Source organism: Fusarium oxysporum, chromosome IV (genome assembly GCF_013085055.1).
Source record: "Fusarium oxysporum Fo47 chromosome IV, complete sequence".
Lineage (NCBI taxonomy): Eukaryota > Fungi > Ascomycota > Sordariomycetes > Hypocreales > Nectriaceae > Fusarium > Fusarium oxysporum.
Window position 1 is genome coordinate 3,736,330 of NC_072843.1, and position 16,196 is coordinate 3,752,525.

Here is a 16,196-nt window from a genome sequence, read left to right on the forward strand (position 1 = left end):
ACCAGGGGTGCTGAGAAAAAACACCAAGATACTCAAATATACAACGTAGGGTTCATCATGGTTCAGACATGAATAAAACCTTTGCTTTCCCCGACTTTCTGACTAGATCGCAACTCTAACTGTCATAAACGAAACAGCATTAGCTAAGATACTTCTTTCATAATTTTTCCCCTTTCAAAAAGGATCACTATAGACTTCTTGAGCCACTGTCTCTGTCGGTCTGAGATCTGCCTGCAAGTACCTCAAGTTTCTGTCACTCCCAACTTGACCTGACAAAGCACGCGACACCTTATCTTCACCTCAACCCACTCTACTAACACTTCCCTTCACTCCTATCTTCTCCCCTGCCTCATGTCATCTCTTATCAATCCTACCATGAGGTCATGTGCCTCTCTCCTATCCCGGGTGTCCGTCCCATCCACTCGGCCGGCATCCCGGACCCTCGGCCGAGCCATTCGGCCCCTCATCATCGGAGGTGCGGCGCAAACCCGGTACAGCTCTCACTCTCCCATGGGTGCACCTCCGGCCGTTCAACGTAAGAAGGTCACTGTCGGAACTCTTCGTTCCATGCACCGCAAGGGTGATCCCATCACCGTCATGACAGCTCATGACTTCCCCAGTGGTCATGTCGCTGACCATGCTGGTATGGACATCATCCTTGTGGGAGACAGTCTCGCCATGGTAGCACTTGGTATGGAGGATACGAGTGAGATTATCTTGGAAGAGATGCTTTTACATTGTCGGTCTGTTGCGAGAGCGACAAAGTCGGCTTTCACTGTAAGACCCCTGTCTTTCTATATGCAAGTAATAAACTAATCCCAGTAGGTTGGAGATCTACCCATGGGCACATATGAGATTAGTCCTGACCAGGCTCTTGCTACTGCTATCCGTTTCATCAAGGAAGGCCGTGTCCAAGGTGTCAAGCTTGAAGGTGGTAAGGAGATGGCCCCTACTATCAAGAAGATTACCACCGCTGGCATTCCTGTTCTTGGCCACATTGGCTTGACCCCTCAGCGACAAAACGCACTTGGTGGCTTCCGTGTCCAGGGCAAGACAAGTAGTGGTGCAATGAGCATTCTTGAAGATGCCCTTGCTCTTCAAGAAGCTGGTTGTTTTGCCATGGTTGTTGAGGCAGTTCCTGCTGAGGTGGCCGCGCTCATTACTGAAAAGCTCTCCATTCCCACCATCGGTATTGGCGCTGGCAACGGTACCTCGGGCCAAGTCCTGGTACAAGTAGATATGATTGGAAACTTCCCTCCCGGTCGATTTCTGCCCAAATTTGTAAAGAAGTATGGCGATGTCTGGGGCGAGAGCTTGAGAGCCATCGAGGCGTATCGGGATGAAGTCAAGTCGCGCCAATATCCTGCTCCTGAGCACACATATCCCATTTCGGCGGAGGAACTTGAGAACTTTACTAAGGCGGTGAAGGATTCCTAGAGATGAGATGATGATACCCCAGAAGTAGTTCCATGATGTTTTGGAGAGGCAAGCATGTCGAATTCGTGTGTCGCAGCGCAGTCATAGAGGTCGCATAGCTCGGAGTTTGGGTTGAGTAGATGTCATAGCCTTTCGTATATCCAGATAGAAGAATTCAGCCTTTTTAGCATCATCCGAAAGCAGGAGTGAGAGAGTAGGCAACCACAAGTTGACCGTGGGCATTTTTAAAGCACTGGATATGTCAGTTTCCGTGACCTTACAGCCTGGCAATCCATCATAGGCCTTGTGATAGGCTAAGACTCACCTGATGTAGGTTACCCACAACCTCGTCCAAAGACGGCGCAAAGGCACTGTTGACGTACAAGAAGACACTATCTGTCTCTTTGCACCTCAGCTTCTTCCTGAGATATCTCACAACCTCTTCAAAGCGCCTTGTCGCGCTAATCTTGCACACATCTTGCGCCAACAACGGAGCAGACCCCACGGGCTTAAATCGCACTACAACCTTGTCTGCCTTGAAGGCTCCAGCAGTTGCAAGTGCGGCGCTCGCATCCCGTGGTAGATCAGCCAGCACCACTGAGGCGGACATAGTGAGTGGTAAGTTTGGAGATGCAGCGCCGCTGCCTGGTCCTTCATTATCGGCGAGAGGCATGGGTGAGGCGTTGGAGGGTGATGGAGATGATGAGGGCACCCATTCTGGTGGCGGGTTGTCTGACATTTTGAAGAATTTGTACTTATGAGAGTGGACACTTCTCGGCTTTGTGAGTGAATGTTGAAATGTGTTGGTGTTGAAAGCCAAGGTACACAGCCGTCTCTGTAAGTAACTCAGTTGTGAAACTGTCGCCTAACGTAAGGTTGCTTATGACAGCACAGTGTTACTTTTAAGCACTGTGCATGACACTGGCATGTAAGCCTCATCATGACTCCTCAATCAAATACTGCGGTGCCTCATCACCCTGACAATCCCATTCTCTCTCTATCCCTCTCTCTTTTTCTTTCTTTTTTTTTTTCTTGTTCTTACAAACAAGATATAAACTCTGTTCGGTTTTGATCTTATCGTATATGCCACACCACGTTAACAATGATGAGCTGAGATTGTATTGTCTAAACTAGGTACATTCGAAGCCTTTATTTTACATCTTTTCAGTCAGTCATTCCTGAGCAGAGTTTTTTTTATTCCAAATGGCCCTCTTAAGTTCAGTTTGCTTTCTGTCGGTCCCCCATTCGGTTTGCCTCAGATCCTGACAGAGCTTCTCGTACTCTTCAACTGTCCGGGGCGCTGAACGTTCAGTCTCGATGCTCCCCATGATAACGTCCATCATATTGCCTCTGACGCTCTCATACACCATGCTCACCCAACTACCAATAGTCTTCTTGCCCTCAGTTGGAAGGCCTTTGTGTACGTTGTATAGGGGATCATCATCAAGACCACATTGTGTCGGGACTTCCAACTTGGATCGAACCCAAGTATACAACGGAGCGGTTCCATCACCTAGTTTGGTAGCCACGTCGACAGAGCGTATTGCCATGTTAGGATAGAAGATGGAAGAAGCAGTATCCACGACTGCTTTGTGGAACTGGCCACGGAATACTGCAAGACTGGATATCGGACAATCGATCTTCTCGGCAGTCAGGAATTGCGTAACGGGTGCCATTACAGCATCGACGGTGGGTATAATGCGATCCTTCCAGCAACCGATATTGTGGTCAAACCACTCCCGCTCGACGACAGCGAAAGAAACCTCACCGATTCTCTCGATAGCGGCGTCCTCCAGGCCAAATGCATGGAATGGTCCGTTGCCAGTCTTGTTCAATAGCACTTTTTCACGAAGCGTGTCCAGGAAAAGCCGATGTGTCGCCCGAAGCTCGACTGCTTGGCATGAAACGTAAATGTGACAAGCACACATATGCGCGACAAGATCGGCAGCCTCCAAGGTTCGTCGAGCTGAAAGCAGAGCAAGTGAATTGATGCCCTGGTTATGCATCTCAGCTGACATAACGTGAGACGAGACCGGGTGAGCCAGGGCAGCTAACTCGGACATGTATGCAGACATGTTTACGTCAATGCCCTTCATGGTGAAATTCTCCTTGTCGCTAATGTTGAGATTGGCTTCAAGGCCATTGTTAGTCGAAGGGTTGATCATCTCGCTGACCTGAGAGAAGACCATGCGTCCAATCATCTGGAGAGCAAGTCGTGTCTTGTCCATGGCAGAAGTTACAGCAACAGCCTGGAAGTTCCCTCCTGAATACACATCGCCAACCACTTTTCCATCTTTCTCCGATGCGTCAATTAAGGGGTTATCCGAAGTCGAATTGAGTTCCACCGAAATTTGTTTCTGGGCAAGCAGGAGGTCCTCTAGATAAGGACCAATCCATTGGGGACTCGTGCGAGTAGAATATCGATCTTGCCAAAGGCCATCGCCAGTTCTCTTGCGGCCCTCCAATCCAACGACGAACTCTGAGCCTTGTAGAAAGCTTCTTATGTTGGCAGCTGCCTCAATCTGGCCAGGGTGTGGTCTTACAGCATGGATAAAAGGAATTGTCCACTCAACGTTGCCACCCATGGCCTCGGATGCAAATGCTGTCAATACCTGAGCAAGCACAGCCAGCTGTTGCGCATCATAGAGGACCAGACTGGCAACAGATACAGATGGAGCAGTTCCATTGATAAGACCGAGAGCTTCTTTTGGCCCAAGACCGCTTGGTGAGAGACCGCTAGCCCGTAGAGCTTCATCTGAAGGCATCACCTTGGCTGACGACCCTTTACCAACTTGAACGAAGATATCCGGGTTTCCAGTGACCGCTCCAGCGATGTAAGATAAAGGCATGAGATCTCCAGACGCCGAAATAGTACCTCGAATAGGAACCATAGGGGTAATATCGTGGTGAAGCAGTTTGATCAATCTCTGCAATACTTCCAGTCGAACAGCGCTTTGTCCACGCATATTCTGGTTCGCCCGAGTAAGTATAGCTCCTCGAACCCATTCAGGGGGCATGATGTGAGACGGCTCTCTTTCAGAGTTGCCGCCAGGGTTTTTGTCGGTAGAAGTGATAATGGCACTCTGTGTATGTTGAAGAGAGCCAATTTGGTTCTCCAACCATTCGTCAGTTCGAACATCTGCACTTCCTCCAAAACCTGTATTGACACCATATACTACGTATTTGTGTGACAAGTACTCAGCTAGTGCGTCAACACTTAGAGCGATGCGGCGAGCGAGCTCCTCGTCTTTGCTGATCTCAGGCTTGATACCATGACGAGCGGCTGCGACTAGAGAAGCAATGTCGAGATTGTTACCATCGAGAACGATCTTCTCTTTGCCGTTCTTCAAGTCTCGTAGTTGTTTCCAAATATCCAGTGTTGACTCGGCATGAGCCGAGGTTTTGAGGTTCATCGTGAGATATGCTGGAGTTGGTGCAAACAAAGCTTGAGGAGTGTTGGCAGAGAGTAAGAGTGAAGATTCAATGGTCGCACGAAGCTTTTCTGGTAAGATATTTCACCTCTAAGTCAAGTTTTCTCCCAGCTCTGATGTTGTCAGTGAGAGTGATTCACCTCAAGTAAGCGGCGACGTCCAGCACCTGTGAAAGTCAGAAGACTAGTTAAGTCCAATAGCCTTGCACTCCTCACCACCAATTTCAATTTCTAATATCTTTTCTCACTTGAGATGCACCGATTGCGGCCTTGGAGTTAAAGATTTCAAGTAAATGAGCCAAGTATCACACAGTTCAGACTTGTCCAAGCTTGGCAGGTCCAATTTGAACATGTGATAGAGGTCCTCGCGGGCTTACAATAGAAAAGGTTTGCGCTCGCAACAGTGAGAATTGAAAAAGAAGAGGAAACTTAATGTGGTCTCAGCCGAAAATCGGTGAGAGACAAAAGAAACACATACGTAAAGTTTCATAGTGTGCATCTGCCAATCAACTACTGCAGGCTGAAAACGCCACATAGTCAAGGGGTTCACTTGAGATGGAACTCATGCAAGACACTTGTCTATGACAGAAATAACCAATGATTCACTCACATTTATGCTTAAGCAGCTCACCTTCACTGTGCATCATGCCACAAGGGCCGTACTTTGTTCAAGTATTCATGTTACATAACATGTAGGTACATATACATGTCCTAAACACATATCTACATCAGACCTTTCTGGTCATCGTCGTAAAGCAGTCGCTGTTGCTTTTTGCGATATAATTCTTCCGCTCCAATGCCCTGCCCTGGTTCACCTTTGTACAACCCTTCATCAAACCCATCTCAGCCATTTGCCCTGACCATGCCTCTCGAAATGGACCGCGACGAAACGCCTCAAAAATCAGTTACCATGTATGCAGTCCAATCAGAACAAATGAAATGGCCGACTAGACCGTGAGATAATGTGCCAAAAACCATGCCGCTCTGCGCCGTCGCATGCAGTTCATGCTTATAAGGTAATAGGAGAAAGCGATAGTAAAGAAGACGCGGACATCTTAAACCGAGAGACTGTCCGGTAATGCCGCCATTAAGCGCAAGGCTAACCAAACTCATGAGGTATCTTTGATGTTTGTACACTGCGTGCTGTGGGAATCTGAACCGAAATGCGCAAAATGGACTTCATGAAGAGTTTGTTTCGTGGGATGCCAGTAACATAGTCCATGAGCTGCGGACCATGACAAGGCCTGAGATGATGGTGATGCGATGTTGAAAAGATTTATGTCGTATTATTTTATGAATGGTCGCTACCAGACTTCCTCCTCGTCAGAACCGGATGCGTACTTGGGCATCCTCTTGATTTGTGACAGGAGAGAATCAAGCTCAGTCCAGTTTTCGTCGTTTTCAGCAAACTTCCGGTGTTTGCGAGATAAAATGTGCTACAAAAGTTAGTTTTTACAGGCATACTCTGGAAAAAGACATCACATACCTCGTCAAAATCGCGGAACTTGTCCTGACAGTTCTCGCAATAGCCAGGCTTGAGGTCCCGCTTACTCTTAAGAGGTTGCGACTGTGTCCTCCGCTCAGTCTTTTGAGCATCCTCTTCTTGCACCTCAGCAGGTCGCGAAGTGTGTCGGCCCATCGTTGTTGATCTGCTTGATGCAACGTCCATTGAAACCTCGGCAAGACGGCGCGAGCTCACGTCAAAGGAAGCAGGGGCAGCCTTCTGCAACACCTTGCGCTGCAGGCCATGAACCTCTTTACTGGTTCCAGCCTTCGCTCCATTGATACCAGATGTCGAAGAGACCATCTGCGATCGAATGGCTGAGGTAATGTTAGAAGGCTGCACTCCAGATGCCACAGGCTCGCCAGCAAAAAGCCGGCCAGCGGCAGCACGGCTTGTGAAGGCGTTCTGAGGTCGGGCATCCACTGCTTTCGACATGGCCGCCCTGGCGGGGTTGAAGATATCAGTAGGCGTCGCAGCACGGGCTCTGCTCTGACCATCCTCCATCTCAGCAATGGTTCGCTTTCCTGTCACCGGCTTGGGCATTGGGACCTGAGGAGGCTTGAGAACAGGGGCAGCTTCCTCACGCTTGGCAAGGCGTGCCTTTTCCTGCTCTCGTTGTCTTCGATGATCCTTTTCAGGCACATCGTGGTCCTCCACAAACGGGCATCGACCGTTTCCAACGCTTCGGAACTGAGGCCACTCACCATCTGCCTTATTAGCAACCTTGGGGTACTCTCGAACCATGATGGGCTTGTTCTTCTCGTCCATATCCCATACATAAATGTGAGGTCCCTTGAAATAGCATAATTCACGATGAACAGCAGAAGGATCACGGTCAGATGGTCCGTTTAGGCGTTCATTGTGCAACAGCTGGAGCAGGTTAGGCTCCCTCGAAGCACCATAATTACCGCGAGTGGCTGTTGATCTTGAACCGTACGTGCTGTGGCTTGTCTCTGCCTCAAGCAAGACTGCAAGCATGTTTTGGAACTTGTCCAGTGTCCAGATCTTCTTGCCCATCTCACGAGCTTTGTACAGCACATCATTGTTCTTTGATCCTCGGGTTCGCTTTAAAGGGTCATCAAGCTGCTGCGACCTTGAAGGTGCATTGCGGAACTCGGACAGTAGCTTTCTTCGAGCTTCGGTATTACGGTTCAATAAAGATGGATTAATGGTCTGAGGCTGTTCTTCGGACTCGTTGTGCTCGCCATGGTGTCCTTGGTTCTGGTCTTGATGCGCCTCTTGTCTTTCAGGTGGAATTGTTCGAGTGGTGACGACATGGGTAACGTCAATGGAGAAGAAGGGTTCTTGTCTCTGAAGCAAGGTCAGTGGGGCCCATCAAAACTTTCGAGATTAACATACAGCACCAAGATAGTTGACCCTCTTTGTTAGTCTAGCACGAACATCATCGGGTATACTCTCGAAATAGAAGACCATTTTAGGAAACTTGGCACGATGATGCTTCTTCCATGCTTCCTTCTCAGTGTCGGCCTCACGGGAGACATTTGTCGGAGCAGCCCTTGAGGTTCTTTCCTTAGTAGAAGGACGCGTAGCGCCACGTTGAACCAGAACCTGAGTCCTGGTGGACCGGGTTGGTGATCGAACCGGACGCTGCACGCCATTATCGAGTACCTGCTTCTTTAGAGGCGGCGGCTGGCCATAGGTTTCTTCACGCTGAACGGTAGCATATGAACGCTTCTGCTTTGCATATCCAGCCAGAGCGGAAGCACCTCTCAGAGGCGAATTGGCAACGTTGGGGTTGTTCGTTAACGGGCCCCGTCTCGAAGACATGGCCGATATGGGACCAGGCGTTGGTGATAAAGATATCGTTGCCATATAAAGCCCGTGAACTGCTCTGGGGAGGAGAGACCAGAGCAGAGGGCGTTTAAGCAAAACGACAAAAGTCGAGAAGGAACGTCAAGGATGACGTGACGAGATTTGAGCTGTTATTGGTGGTGGTCGATCGTGGTGGCAGATGGACGGGTAGTGGTAGTAACGAGGACGGTTGTGGAGGGGCTGGGAGGATGAGACTTGTGACAGCACGCGACGCGGAGCCTGACACGTCAAAGCGACTAGACAGAGACAATGAGGCAACAAAGAGAGGTAATAGATGCTATTGACACATCAAAGCTCGCGGAGATGGCAAAGATGTAGAAGGAAAAGAAGTCAACAACAAACGCAGTCAAATGATGAGCGAGCAACAAATCGGCCGTTATGTTGTTTTGGTAGGTACTGAACCTTTTCCTAGGCTTGGTGCTTTGAATGGAGGGAAACGAGCCAAGTGAGGGACAGACTCCATCGAATTTGATGACTGAGCAAAGCAAAGCAAAGCAGGCCGTGTTGTTAGAGTCGCGCTTGGCACAACAGCACTATACCACTCCTGGGCCAGTTCAGCGACTAGCAGGGCCTTCTGGGAGGGGCCGCCGGGGGCCCTGTACCCCCAGTGAAGGCCTTCTGTGGCCTGCTGAACGTCCACTGCGAGAAAAACACCTCTTCGCACGGGCCAGTCGCCTAAAAGCCACCCAGCAACCAGAGGCACTACAGCCAGAAACGGGAAATTGGGAGAGACGAGACCAGACAACAAAATTTCAGCCTCGTACCGGAGACGGGGAATTCACGCGAGACATGAGAGGAACAATAACAAAGAGTCAAGACATGAACGTTTAATTGTGTTTTTTGTTTTAATTAATCGACTTTGTAACGCACAAGAGGAATGAAAAGGTAATTGCATAATTAGCTCACATAGTCTATGCATAGAAAAGACATCATTCTAACTGACCCTGGTGCGTCTCCCGCATTGAAACATCCACCTATCCAATCTCGTCTTGAGCCTCACACTTTTCCGCTGTCTCGCAACTAGCCTCGGCCCATCCTTGTCATAATCTTGGTCTGGCGTCATCACCGAGATCTTTGAGGTCTCTGACGCAAATTGGCCGTGTACGAGGGGTTCAATTGATGTAAGAGCTCCAAGTTCCACTAACGAAGTTCAATCGCTTAAACTCAATCTCAGATCATCTTTGATCCTCAAGATGAAGCTCCCTCGAGCTCCATTACGGAGCTTTGAGTATCGTCTGCCCCTCCAAGCTCGGTCGGTGAGAAGCATATCAACAATATCTAGTCCTACAAGGACGACAGCCTGCCGAGCTCTACCATCAAATACTCCGTACAGCCGTCGGGCGTACGCCGTTGTCTCCGCCGCCGACCTCCGATTCGGACAGCCAGTCTACGAAACACATCCTCATATCCTACAACCAAACGAAATCACACAAGGGATCACAGCGCAAGAATATGCTGATCGCCGAGCTCTCCTCGCGCAGTCGATGACAGAGGGCAGTATTGCCGTTCTGCATGCTGCATCTCTCCAGTACAAGTCTGGTGCTGTCTTTCACCAATATCGACAAGAGTCCAACTTTCTATACCTTACAGGATGGATGGAAGAAAATGCCATTGCGGTGATTGAAAAGACTGGTCCTGAGTATGGTGACTACATATTCCGTATGTTTGTCAAGCCCAAAAATGCTCGTGAGGAGCAATGGAATGGTTATCGCAATGGTGTGGATGCTGCAAGAGATATCTTCAACGCCGATGAAGCATATACGATAAACGAGGCAGAGCAATTGCTTCCCAAGATTCTCAAATCAGCCAAACTCATATATGCAGACTCACCACCCTCAAAGGGTAGTGTTGCTTCGACAGCTAATTGGCTTTGGGGGCTCATCTCAGGGCGAGAATCTCGACCCTCCCGAACTCCGCTCTACTCAGTCATGAACAAACTTCGGGTGGTCAAGAGTGAAGCAGAGGTCGCTAATATGCGTATTGCTGGTCAAATTTCGGGTCGTGTCATCACAGATGCAATGCGCCGACCGTGGAAACGTGAGAAGGACTTGCATTGGTTCCTTGACTACCAATTCGCCGTCAATGGCTGCGAAGGCCCGGCATATATCCCCGTGGTAGCTGGCGGTGAGCGCGCAAACTGCATTCACTATACGGTGAATAACAGCACGTTCAAAGAGGACGAATTTATTCTCATTGACGCAGGCGGCGAGTATGGCACCTACATTACTGACATATCTCGCACTTGGCCAGCTTCTGGCCGCTTCACCCCTGCTCAGCGCGACCTATACCAGGCCGTCCTCAACGTGCAGCGATCCAGTGTGTCACTCTGCAGGGAAAGCTCCAAGCTCTCACTAGAGGACATTCACAACGTTACCGCGAGGGGTCTTGTTGACCAACTACGAGGCATCGGGTTCAACGTCAACATGGCCAACATTGACCAGCTGTTTCCCCACCACGTTGGTCACTACATCGGCCTTGACGTGCATGACTGCCCTGGCTACAGCCGTCGCGAGACTCTTCGCAAGGGTCACTGCGTTACCATAGAGCCGGGTGTTTACGTCCCCCATGATGACCGATGGCCGGCCGCCTTCCGGGGTATGGGTGTCCGAATCGAGGACAGCGTATGCGTAGACGACGACTCACCCTACATTCTGTCCACTGAAGCCGTCAAAGAGATTGACGATATCGAAGCGCTGCGATCATGACATGTACTACTTTAACTGTGACATACTCATATAGACCTGGACCTAGACGTCTGAAATAAAGTGTATAGTAAATAGGATCAATACGACTGTGACGGTCGTTGTGTTACTCTTCACGACCCACTCGAAATTTTGTTGCTAGGCCTACAATTGATGTTGTTGCAGCTCAGTCTTGAAAACAAAAGAAAACCGCGCGTGGTTCATGACTAGGATCATGAATGGGTCAAGCCACAACCGCTGCAGGTGAAATTAAATGCATGTAAGAAACCATACATACACACATAACCCGCCGCTGATCTTTATTAGATCTGGGGTTTGTTTAGCTATTTCCATGTAGAGATCTGATCTTTGTTGTGACAATAATCATCAACATACAGGGTAATATCTCGTGGTAGCAAAATGAGCTCCGCAAGCTGCTATGGAGACAGACCCCAGCCTCGGCTAGTCATCATGGCAGTAATCCCAAACCGGATCCGGTATGATATGACAAACAAGTCACAGCGTGTTCAGTTGTGCATCGAGACTGGCCAATGAATGATGCATAATTAGGATGAGCAGTGTATGCTGCGCGATTCATCTCTGGGGTATATTTATACACAATCCCAAGAGTCCTTGGGACAAAATCATGTCTATTCTAGCAGAAACCTCTTGGATCGAAGAGTGTCCGGCTGTGGTTCGGCATCAAGAACGGCTGTCGAGCCGAGGCACTGAGAAGCTGCTCAAATGCCTGTAGACGCCTGGCTAACTCTTGATGTTCCTTCATGATGGACCGATTGCGCCTTTCTAAGTACTGAATATATTCGGTCGCCTTTGTTAAAACAGTGCCCTGTATCATGTCAGTCATCATGTCCGTATTTAGTGTTGATGGGAATCACCACTGACCTTGCTCACTTTGGGCGCTCGCTGTGAGTTTTCACCCTCTTCAATTCCGTCTTCTGGTATCGAATGGAGGGCAGGTACAGCATCGCGAAGCTCGGCGATCTTGTCCTTAAGATTTGTTCGATACTTTCGCTCAATATCATTATGGGCTGTTCGGTCTCCTGGTTTGAGTTTATCTTTGCCCTTTATATCGGATGTAGCGGTGTTGGTGCGCGAAAGTCCTGGCCTAGCAGAACTCAAACCTGTCTCGCTCGATGCCTCTGTCTTGACGTCTTGGTTCCTCGATGGAGCCTTCGAGCTATTGGCTGGCGTAGGCGTTTGTTTTTGGCTGCGGTCCCCTGTTGGTGTTCCCAACAGAGAGTCGATGCTGCTATTAAACTCGGGTGGGAGTCCTGTACCAAGACCAGCTCCAAATCCTAAACCAAATCCACTCGCGGGCATGTAGCTGGCTGGTGTCCGACCAGTATTCATCGCGATAGCAAGAAGTCTCCTCTGCTCATCGTTGCTCAAAACCTGATTATTGCCCATACCCGACATGGTCTGCCCGAACCCCGCGTTCATGGCTGTTGCAGTATTGCCTAGCCCAAAGTCTGGTTCCATGCGTAGACCCGGCTCTGGCTTTTCCCAACTGAGCGGTGTCGAGTACAGGCCTTCTCGAGGAGGTACCTCTGGAGGCGGCATAGTCTCGATTTTTGATAGATGTTCCTCCAGACTCATCGAGTCAAGTCCTTCTTCTTCATCATCAGATAGAGCATTGTCTAAAGCATTGTCATCAAAGTATTCGGCACCCTGAAATGGAGGAGCAGTTGCATATATGCCAGTGCCAAGTCCTGGTGTCGTTGAGCTTCCTCCGTAACCCGGTCTTTGTCGTTGATCAGTTTTCTGATTATGGATATATGGCTTAAACATACCGGTAATGAGTATTAGTGTTATTGGTCATGGGATCGAAACGTTTCGAAAAGTCAATTTCATAACTTCCTGTCCTTTCATTTTCCTCGTCGTCAAAACGGATCCAGTAGTCCAAAGATTCCAGCGCAGAATCGGTATCAACCTTTGTGCGCTTCCTTTCATGGGCATCTCGCTTCCGTTGTTGATTGCCCCGTGGGGGTCCTCGAGTAGGTAGTATGGTCTTGTTTGAGCTGGTATATGGTGACGGCATCGGAGCCTGGGTGAATGACATATCAGAGGCTGCAGTTGACTGGTAATCGTAGGACGGTCCCCCCTGATTGCCAGATGCTCCCATGTCACCCTCTAAGCCTGTCGGTCTCCATGGCGAAGGTTCATGTTGCTGTTGAGATGTGTCGTTGTTCTGATCCACGTGGTTCAGCGTCTGGTTGTTGGGCACCGCGAAAAAGTTAAGAAGATTAGGATCCATTGCTAACACGGCATCCCGGCCTGCGAGGCCGTGTTCGTCGTCCGGGAAGGGAGGTCTCGTGTGAGCAACCCGTACAGGGTTTGAGCCAGCTCAATTGGCGATGGCTACTTCGATTGGAAAATGGGGGTAATTAGGTTCAACAGCGGTTACAAGAACAGATAGGCCACTCGATAAAGTGTGACAATCACAAAGCTGTCGCAATGGAATTGAGGGGTCGATCTGTCAAAGCATATGACAGTGGGTCCAGCCGTGATGGAGGGTAAGAATTGATGATGCTTATGATGATGACAACCTCGCGAAAGGGATAAGATGGCACGGAAATAAGTTGAAGTGTATCGATTGAGATTCAGCGAAGTGAGGATAAGATGAGCTCGGTAAAGACGGCTAGGTGGGGTGTTGTTGAGATTGAGGCCAGATCCAGGTGCTTAAAGGAATAAGAAAGCGGGTGATGGGGTTGAAGAGCTGCGGAAAGATGAATTGCAGTATATGACAGCACTGTAAGATGGGTCGACAGCGAAAGCGACAGCCAAGGCGTACGGGCAAAGGAGGAGATTGATTCGTTGTCGGTTTGCTGTAGATTTGATGAGGTCGAGCTTTGACTAAAGCGTGGCGGAAGCTTGCGGTTTAAGGTATGTGCTTGTATGCGGGTATGGCTTCTAGCCACAGTGCAGCAACGTATGTCAAGGCTCTCAGTAAGTTGAATTTAACGCTCAGTTCTCGCAAAATGAGATCGGGCGCAAACAGGAACAACAAAATGGATCGGTCGCCAGATGTTGGTTGAGGGAGTGAAGGGTTTTACGGAGAAGCAGAGTATCAGTCGATAGGATGAGCGGACACATGCGGCTCCCAATTCGTTGGTTGGGATTGGAAAGCCCAGGCCTAAGTTAGACGGGGAACAGGACTGGGAGTCCTGAGACTTGCTTTCTTGCTTGGGGAGGAGACTGGACTTGTCTTGGACTGGCTGGATACGTCGGACGGATAATCAAGAGGGAAAAAAAAGGCCGGATTGGGGTCTTGTGAGTTGTCGTATTCGCCGCAGTCAAAAAGATTGGGTTCTTTAGGGGTCCGATTGACTCGACTTGCGATCGAGTCACTGGTTCTGAACGACAACGTTGGGGGATGGGGTTTTCTCACAAAGCCCATGCTATGACTGGTGATATTCTACAAGCATCTCCTTCTCAACTATTTTTCTCTTACCCTCTCTCTTCTGCAAGCGAGTTGGCGGGACGGGGGGTGCGTAAGAGCAAGAGCAGATTTCTCTCCCACTGCCGGTCGACGTCGTGATGTTTGTTGCCCGTAATGGCGTGACTTTTGCCTCGAAAAGGTCCAACTTGTGCGGTTCCAACTCCAGGGGCCCTTGAAGACCCCCGGGAGTCCTGGACCGCTGGCGTAGCAAAAATTGGACGACATCGTATGATGAGCAAGGCTGAGGAGGGGAATTGTACGATGGCCAAGCCTCTCATCCATTGGCTGACTCGTGCTGAGCCGATGTCACTGCTGCCATTGGCTGCCGGATATTATTGCCGGCTGTCATTCGCTCTTGTTCGAGAGTCGGAGAATGTAAAAAGCTTCAAGGTTTGTTTCTATTCGTTAGCGGAATGTTTTAGGCCCAAAACGGGCCTATCTTTATCTGCTTCAACCTGCAATCTGATTCATGAATCACGTGGCAGACAATGCTATCTCTATTGAGAAGCCCATGATTCCCGCTTCTCAGCTGTCACTCTCGTTCACTAACAGTCAAGAACCCACTAACAAGCGGCTTACGGAGAGCTGGGGGTCTTGGCAACGGTTTCTCCTTCAAGTCCTTCAGCCTCGTGCTAGTGACAAGCGATGGCTTCTAGGCTCAGCTGGTAGGCTCTAGCTCCCCATCCAGACCACTCAAGAAGCTCAGGAGGCTCACTGGTGGGTGGGGGCATCTTATGATCCTTGCCTGTCTCATTCATGGGAAGCCTTCATGTCTGTGTTGCTCTCCTCACAAGTTTCCTTTTCTAGGATATCCATGAAAACGATGAACATCGCAAAGGATAAGCCTATATGAAGCTGTACGCACGAGCAAGTTAAGAGATACCCGTTCGATGAACTGCATCTGTGCTGCTGTCAATGCCGTCATTTCAAACCTAATGGTGCGGCTGCTTTCGAACTGGCGGCTTTTAACATCCGTACCTGACCGGATTTTAGGTTTAGGGTATCCAATTAGTGGCCAATGCTCCTAGCTCAACCTTCACTACGACCCTGTAGATGGGGTTTTACTTTTTGAAGTCCTTGATAGATGTCTATTTTTGTCAAAACACTGAGCCCACCACATGGCCTTACCTCAAATTCGAATAATCAGCTTGTAGGTTTTGTACAGCTCCCATGAGCAATATTTCCTTGTATATCCTACCGGATATGATGGAGTGTTTCATCCACAAGATGTGTAGCTTGACCAAATGATGAATCACAATGTTTTTACCAAGGTTCTGTTTGGTCATTGGAAAAAGAGCATTTGTTCAAGTACTATCACCTAATGGCAGCAGGATAAAAAACACCACGAATCAAATTGTTAACTGACTGCTGTCATGTTGGCTCACTCGGGAGTGTAAGTCACATCCTGGTCGTTTTAAAGCATCGCGAACAAACCCAATGGCTTATCTACCCTCATCCTCTATGCTGTCCATGATCATGCCGCAACTTAAGTGTCTCTTGTGCCATTATAGACCGCTCCTCCATTAAGTCATATATCGTTATTTTGGTGTCCATGGTTTTGGGAGTGTTTCCTTTCGTAAACAGTCTGGACATATTTCTTCGTCGTAAACGATATCGTGAATATGCGAAGGTCCTTTGCATCCATTAAATACTCTCTGACACCAGCGAATATTCAGGAAACCGATATGGCCACAAGCAAACTGCCGATCCACCTGCATACACATGTTGTCTGGTCTAGTCCCACTGCGTGTGTCTGTGTGATATAATGTTCTGACTAGGGTCTAGATTCATTCATGTGTTTTGCACAATAACCTGCGACTTGGTAAGTGCTATTATTCTATATGAGAAACGAGCCCAAGCTCTCCAGTGCGC

The 16,196-nt window shown here is 49.0% G+C and overlaps 6 protein-coding genes across 6 annotated transcripts; 2 read left to right on the forward strand and 4 right to left on the reverse strand.

Moving 5' to 3' along the window:
* The first annotated feature begins 108 nt into the window (after positions 1-108).
* FOBCDRAFT_32128 (ketopantoate hydroxymethyltransferase-domain-containing protein) lies at positions 109-1,672 on the forward strand. The gene is made up of 2 exons (XM_031178360.3): positions 109-777; positions 826-1,672. Exons 1-2 carry the CDS (start codon positions 352-354, stop codon positions 1,435-1,437), a joined length of 1,038 nt encoding a protein of 345 aa, XP_031044247.2. The 5' UTR covers positions 109-351; the 3' UTR covers positions 1,438-1,672.
* Positions 1,522-2,253, reverse strand: FOBCDRAFT_32130 (ubiquitin-like autophagy protein Apg12-domain-containing protein). Its single transcript, XM_031178359.3, has 2 exons — positions 1,742-2,253; positions 1,522-1,669 (listed from the first exon to the last, which is right to left on the reverse strand). Exons 1-2 carry the CDS (start codon positions 2,153-2,155, stop codon positions 1,607-1,609), a joined length of 477 nt encoding a protein of 158 aa, XP_031044246.2. The 5' UTR covers positions 2,156-2,253; the 3' UTR covers positions 1,522-1,606.
* Positions 2,254-2,407: 154 nt separating this feature from the next.
* On the reverse strand, positions 2,408-5,277 carry FOBCDRAFT_318720 (L-Aspartase-like protein). Its single transcript, XM_031178358.3, has 2 exons — positions 5,063-5,277; positions 2,408-5,013 (listed from the first exon to the last, which is right to left on the reverse strand). The coding sequence occupies exon 2, from the start codon at positions 4,827-4,829 to the stop codon at positions 2,589-2,591; it is 2,241 nt and encodes a 746-aa protein (XP_031044245.2). The 5' UTR covers positions 4,830-5,013; positions 5,063-5,277; the 3' UTR covers positions 2,408-2,588.
* Positions 5,278-6,054: 777 nt separating this feature from the next.
* FOBCDRAFT_32147 (protein serine/threonine kinase activating protein DBF4) lies at positions 6,055-8,358 on the reverse strand. Its single transcript, XM_031178357.3, has 3 exons — positions 7,710-8,358; positions 6,333-7,661; positions 6,055-6,282 (listed from the first exon to the last, which is right to left on the reverse strand). Exons 1-3 carry the CDS (start codon positions 8,181-8,183, stop codon positions 6,151-6,153), a joined length of 1,935 nt encoding a protein of 644 aa, XP_031044244.1. The 5' UTR covers positions 8,184-8,358; the 3' UTR covers positions 6,055-6,150.
* A 756-nt stretch (positions 8,359-9,114) lies between these two features.
* FOBCDRAFT_221830 (peptidase M24, structural domain-containing protein) lies at positions 9,115-11,104 on the forward strand. The gene is made up of 2 exons (XM_031178356.3): positions 9,115-9,304; positions 9,358-11,104. The coding sequence occupies exon 2, from the start codon at positions 9,377-9,379 to the stop codon at positions 10,886-10,888; it is 1,512 nt and encodes a 503-aa protein (XP_031044243.2). The 5' UTR covers positions 9,115-9,304; positions 9,358-9,376; the 3' UTR covers positions 10,889-11,104.
* A 310-nt stretch (positions 11,105-11,414) lies between these two features.
* Positions 11,415-13,490, reverse strand: FOBCDRAFT_32165 (helix-loop-helix DNA-binding domain-containing protein). Its single transcript, XM_031178355.3, has 3 exons — positions 12,676-13,490; positions 11,768-12,626; positions 11,415-11,711 (listed from the first exon to the last, which is right to left on the reverse strand). Exons 1-3 carry the CDS (start codon positions 13,137-13,139, stop codon positions 11,520-11,522), a joined length of 1,515 nt encoding a protein of 504 aa, XP_031044242.2. The 5' UTR covers positions 13,140-13,490; the 3' UTR covers positions 11,415-11,519.
* Between the last annotated feature and the right edge of the window lie 2,706 nt (positions 13,491-16,196).

What these genes read in the sequence shown, in the direction of transcription:
- FOBCDRAFT_32128 (XM_031178360.3), top strand. Translation starts at nt 352, where the DNA reads ATGTCATCTCTTATCAATCCTACCATGAGGTCATGTGCCTCTCTCCTA. An exon ending in CGACAAAGTCGGCTTTCACT is followed by an intron (nt 778 to 825) that starts GTAAGACCCCTG and finishes TAATCCCAGTAG; the next exon opens with GTTGGAGATCTACCCATGGG.
- FOBCDRAFT_32130 (XM_031178359.3), bottom strand. Translation starts at nt 2,155, where the DNA reads ATGTCAGACAACCCGCCACCAGAATGGGTGCCCTCATCATCTCCATCA. An exon ending in TTGTGGGTAACCTACATCAG is followed by an intron (nt 1,670 to 1,741) that starts GTGAGTCTTAGC and finishes TGACATATCCAG; the next exon opens with TGCTTTAAAAATGCCCACGG.
- FOBCDRAFT_318720 (XM_031178358.3), bottom strand. Translation starts at nt 4,829, where the DNA reads ATGAACCTCAAAACCTCGGCTCATGCCGAGTCAACACTGGATATTTGG.
- FOBCDRAFT_32147 (XM_031178357.3), bottom strand. Translation starts at nt 8,183, where the DNA reads ATGGCAACGATATCTTTATCACCAACGCCTGGTCCCATATCGGCCATG. An exon ending in GGGTCAACTATCTTGGTGCT is followed by an intron (nt 7,662 to 7,709) that starts GTATGTTAATCT and finishes ACCTTGCTTCAG; the next exon opens with AGACAAGAACCCTTCTTCTC. An exon ending in AGTTCCGCGATTTTGACGAG is followed by an intron (nt 6,283 to 6,332) that starts GTATGTGATGTC and finishes TAACTTTTGTAG; the next exon opens with CACATTTTATCTCGCAAACA.
- FOBCDRAFT_221830 (XM_031178356.3), top strand. Translation starts at nt 9,377, where the DNA reads ATGAAGCTCCCTCGAGCTCCATTACGGAGCTTTGAGTATCGTCTGCCC.
- FOBCDRAFT_32165 (XM_031178355.3), bottom strand. Translation starts at nt 13,139, where the DNA reads ATGGATCCTAATCTTCTTAACTTTTTCGCGGTGCCCAACAACCAGACG. An exon ending in AACACTAATACTCATTACCG is followed by an intron (nt 12,627 to 12,675) that starts GTATGTTTAAGC and finishes TCAACGACAAAG; the next exon opens with ACCGGGTTACGGAGGAAGCT. An exon ending in GAGCGCCCAAAGTGAGCAAG is followed by an intron (nt 11,712 to 11,767) that starts GTCAGTGGTGAT and finishes GACATGATACAG; the next exon opens with GGCACTGTTTTAACAAAGGC.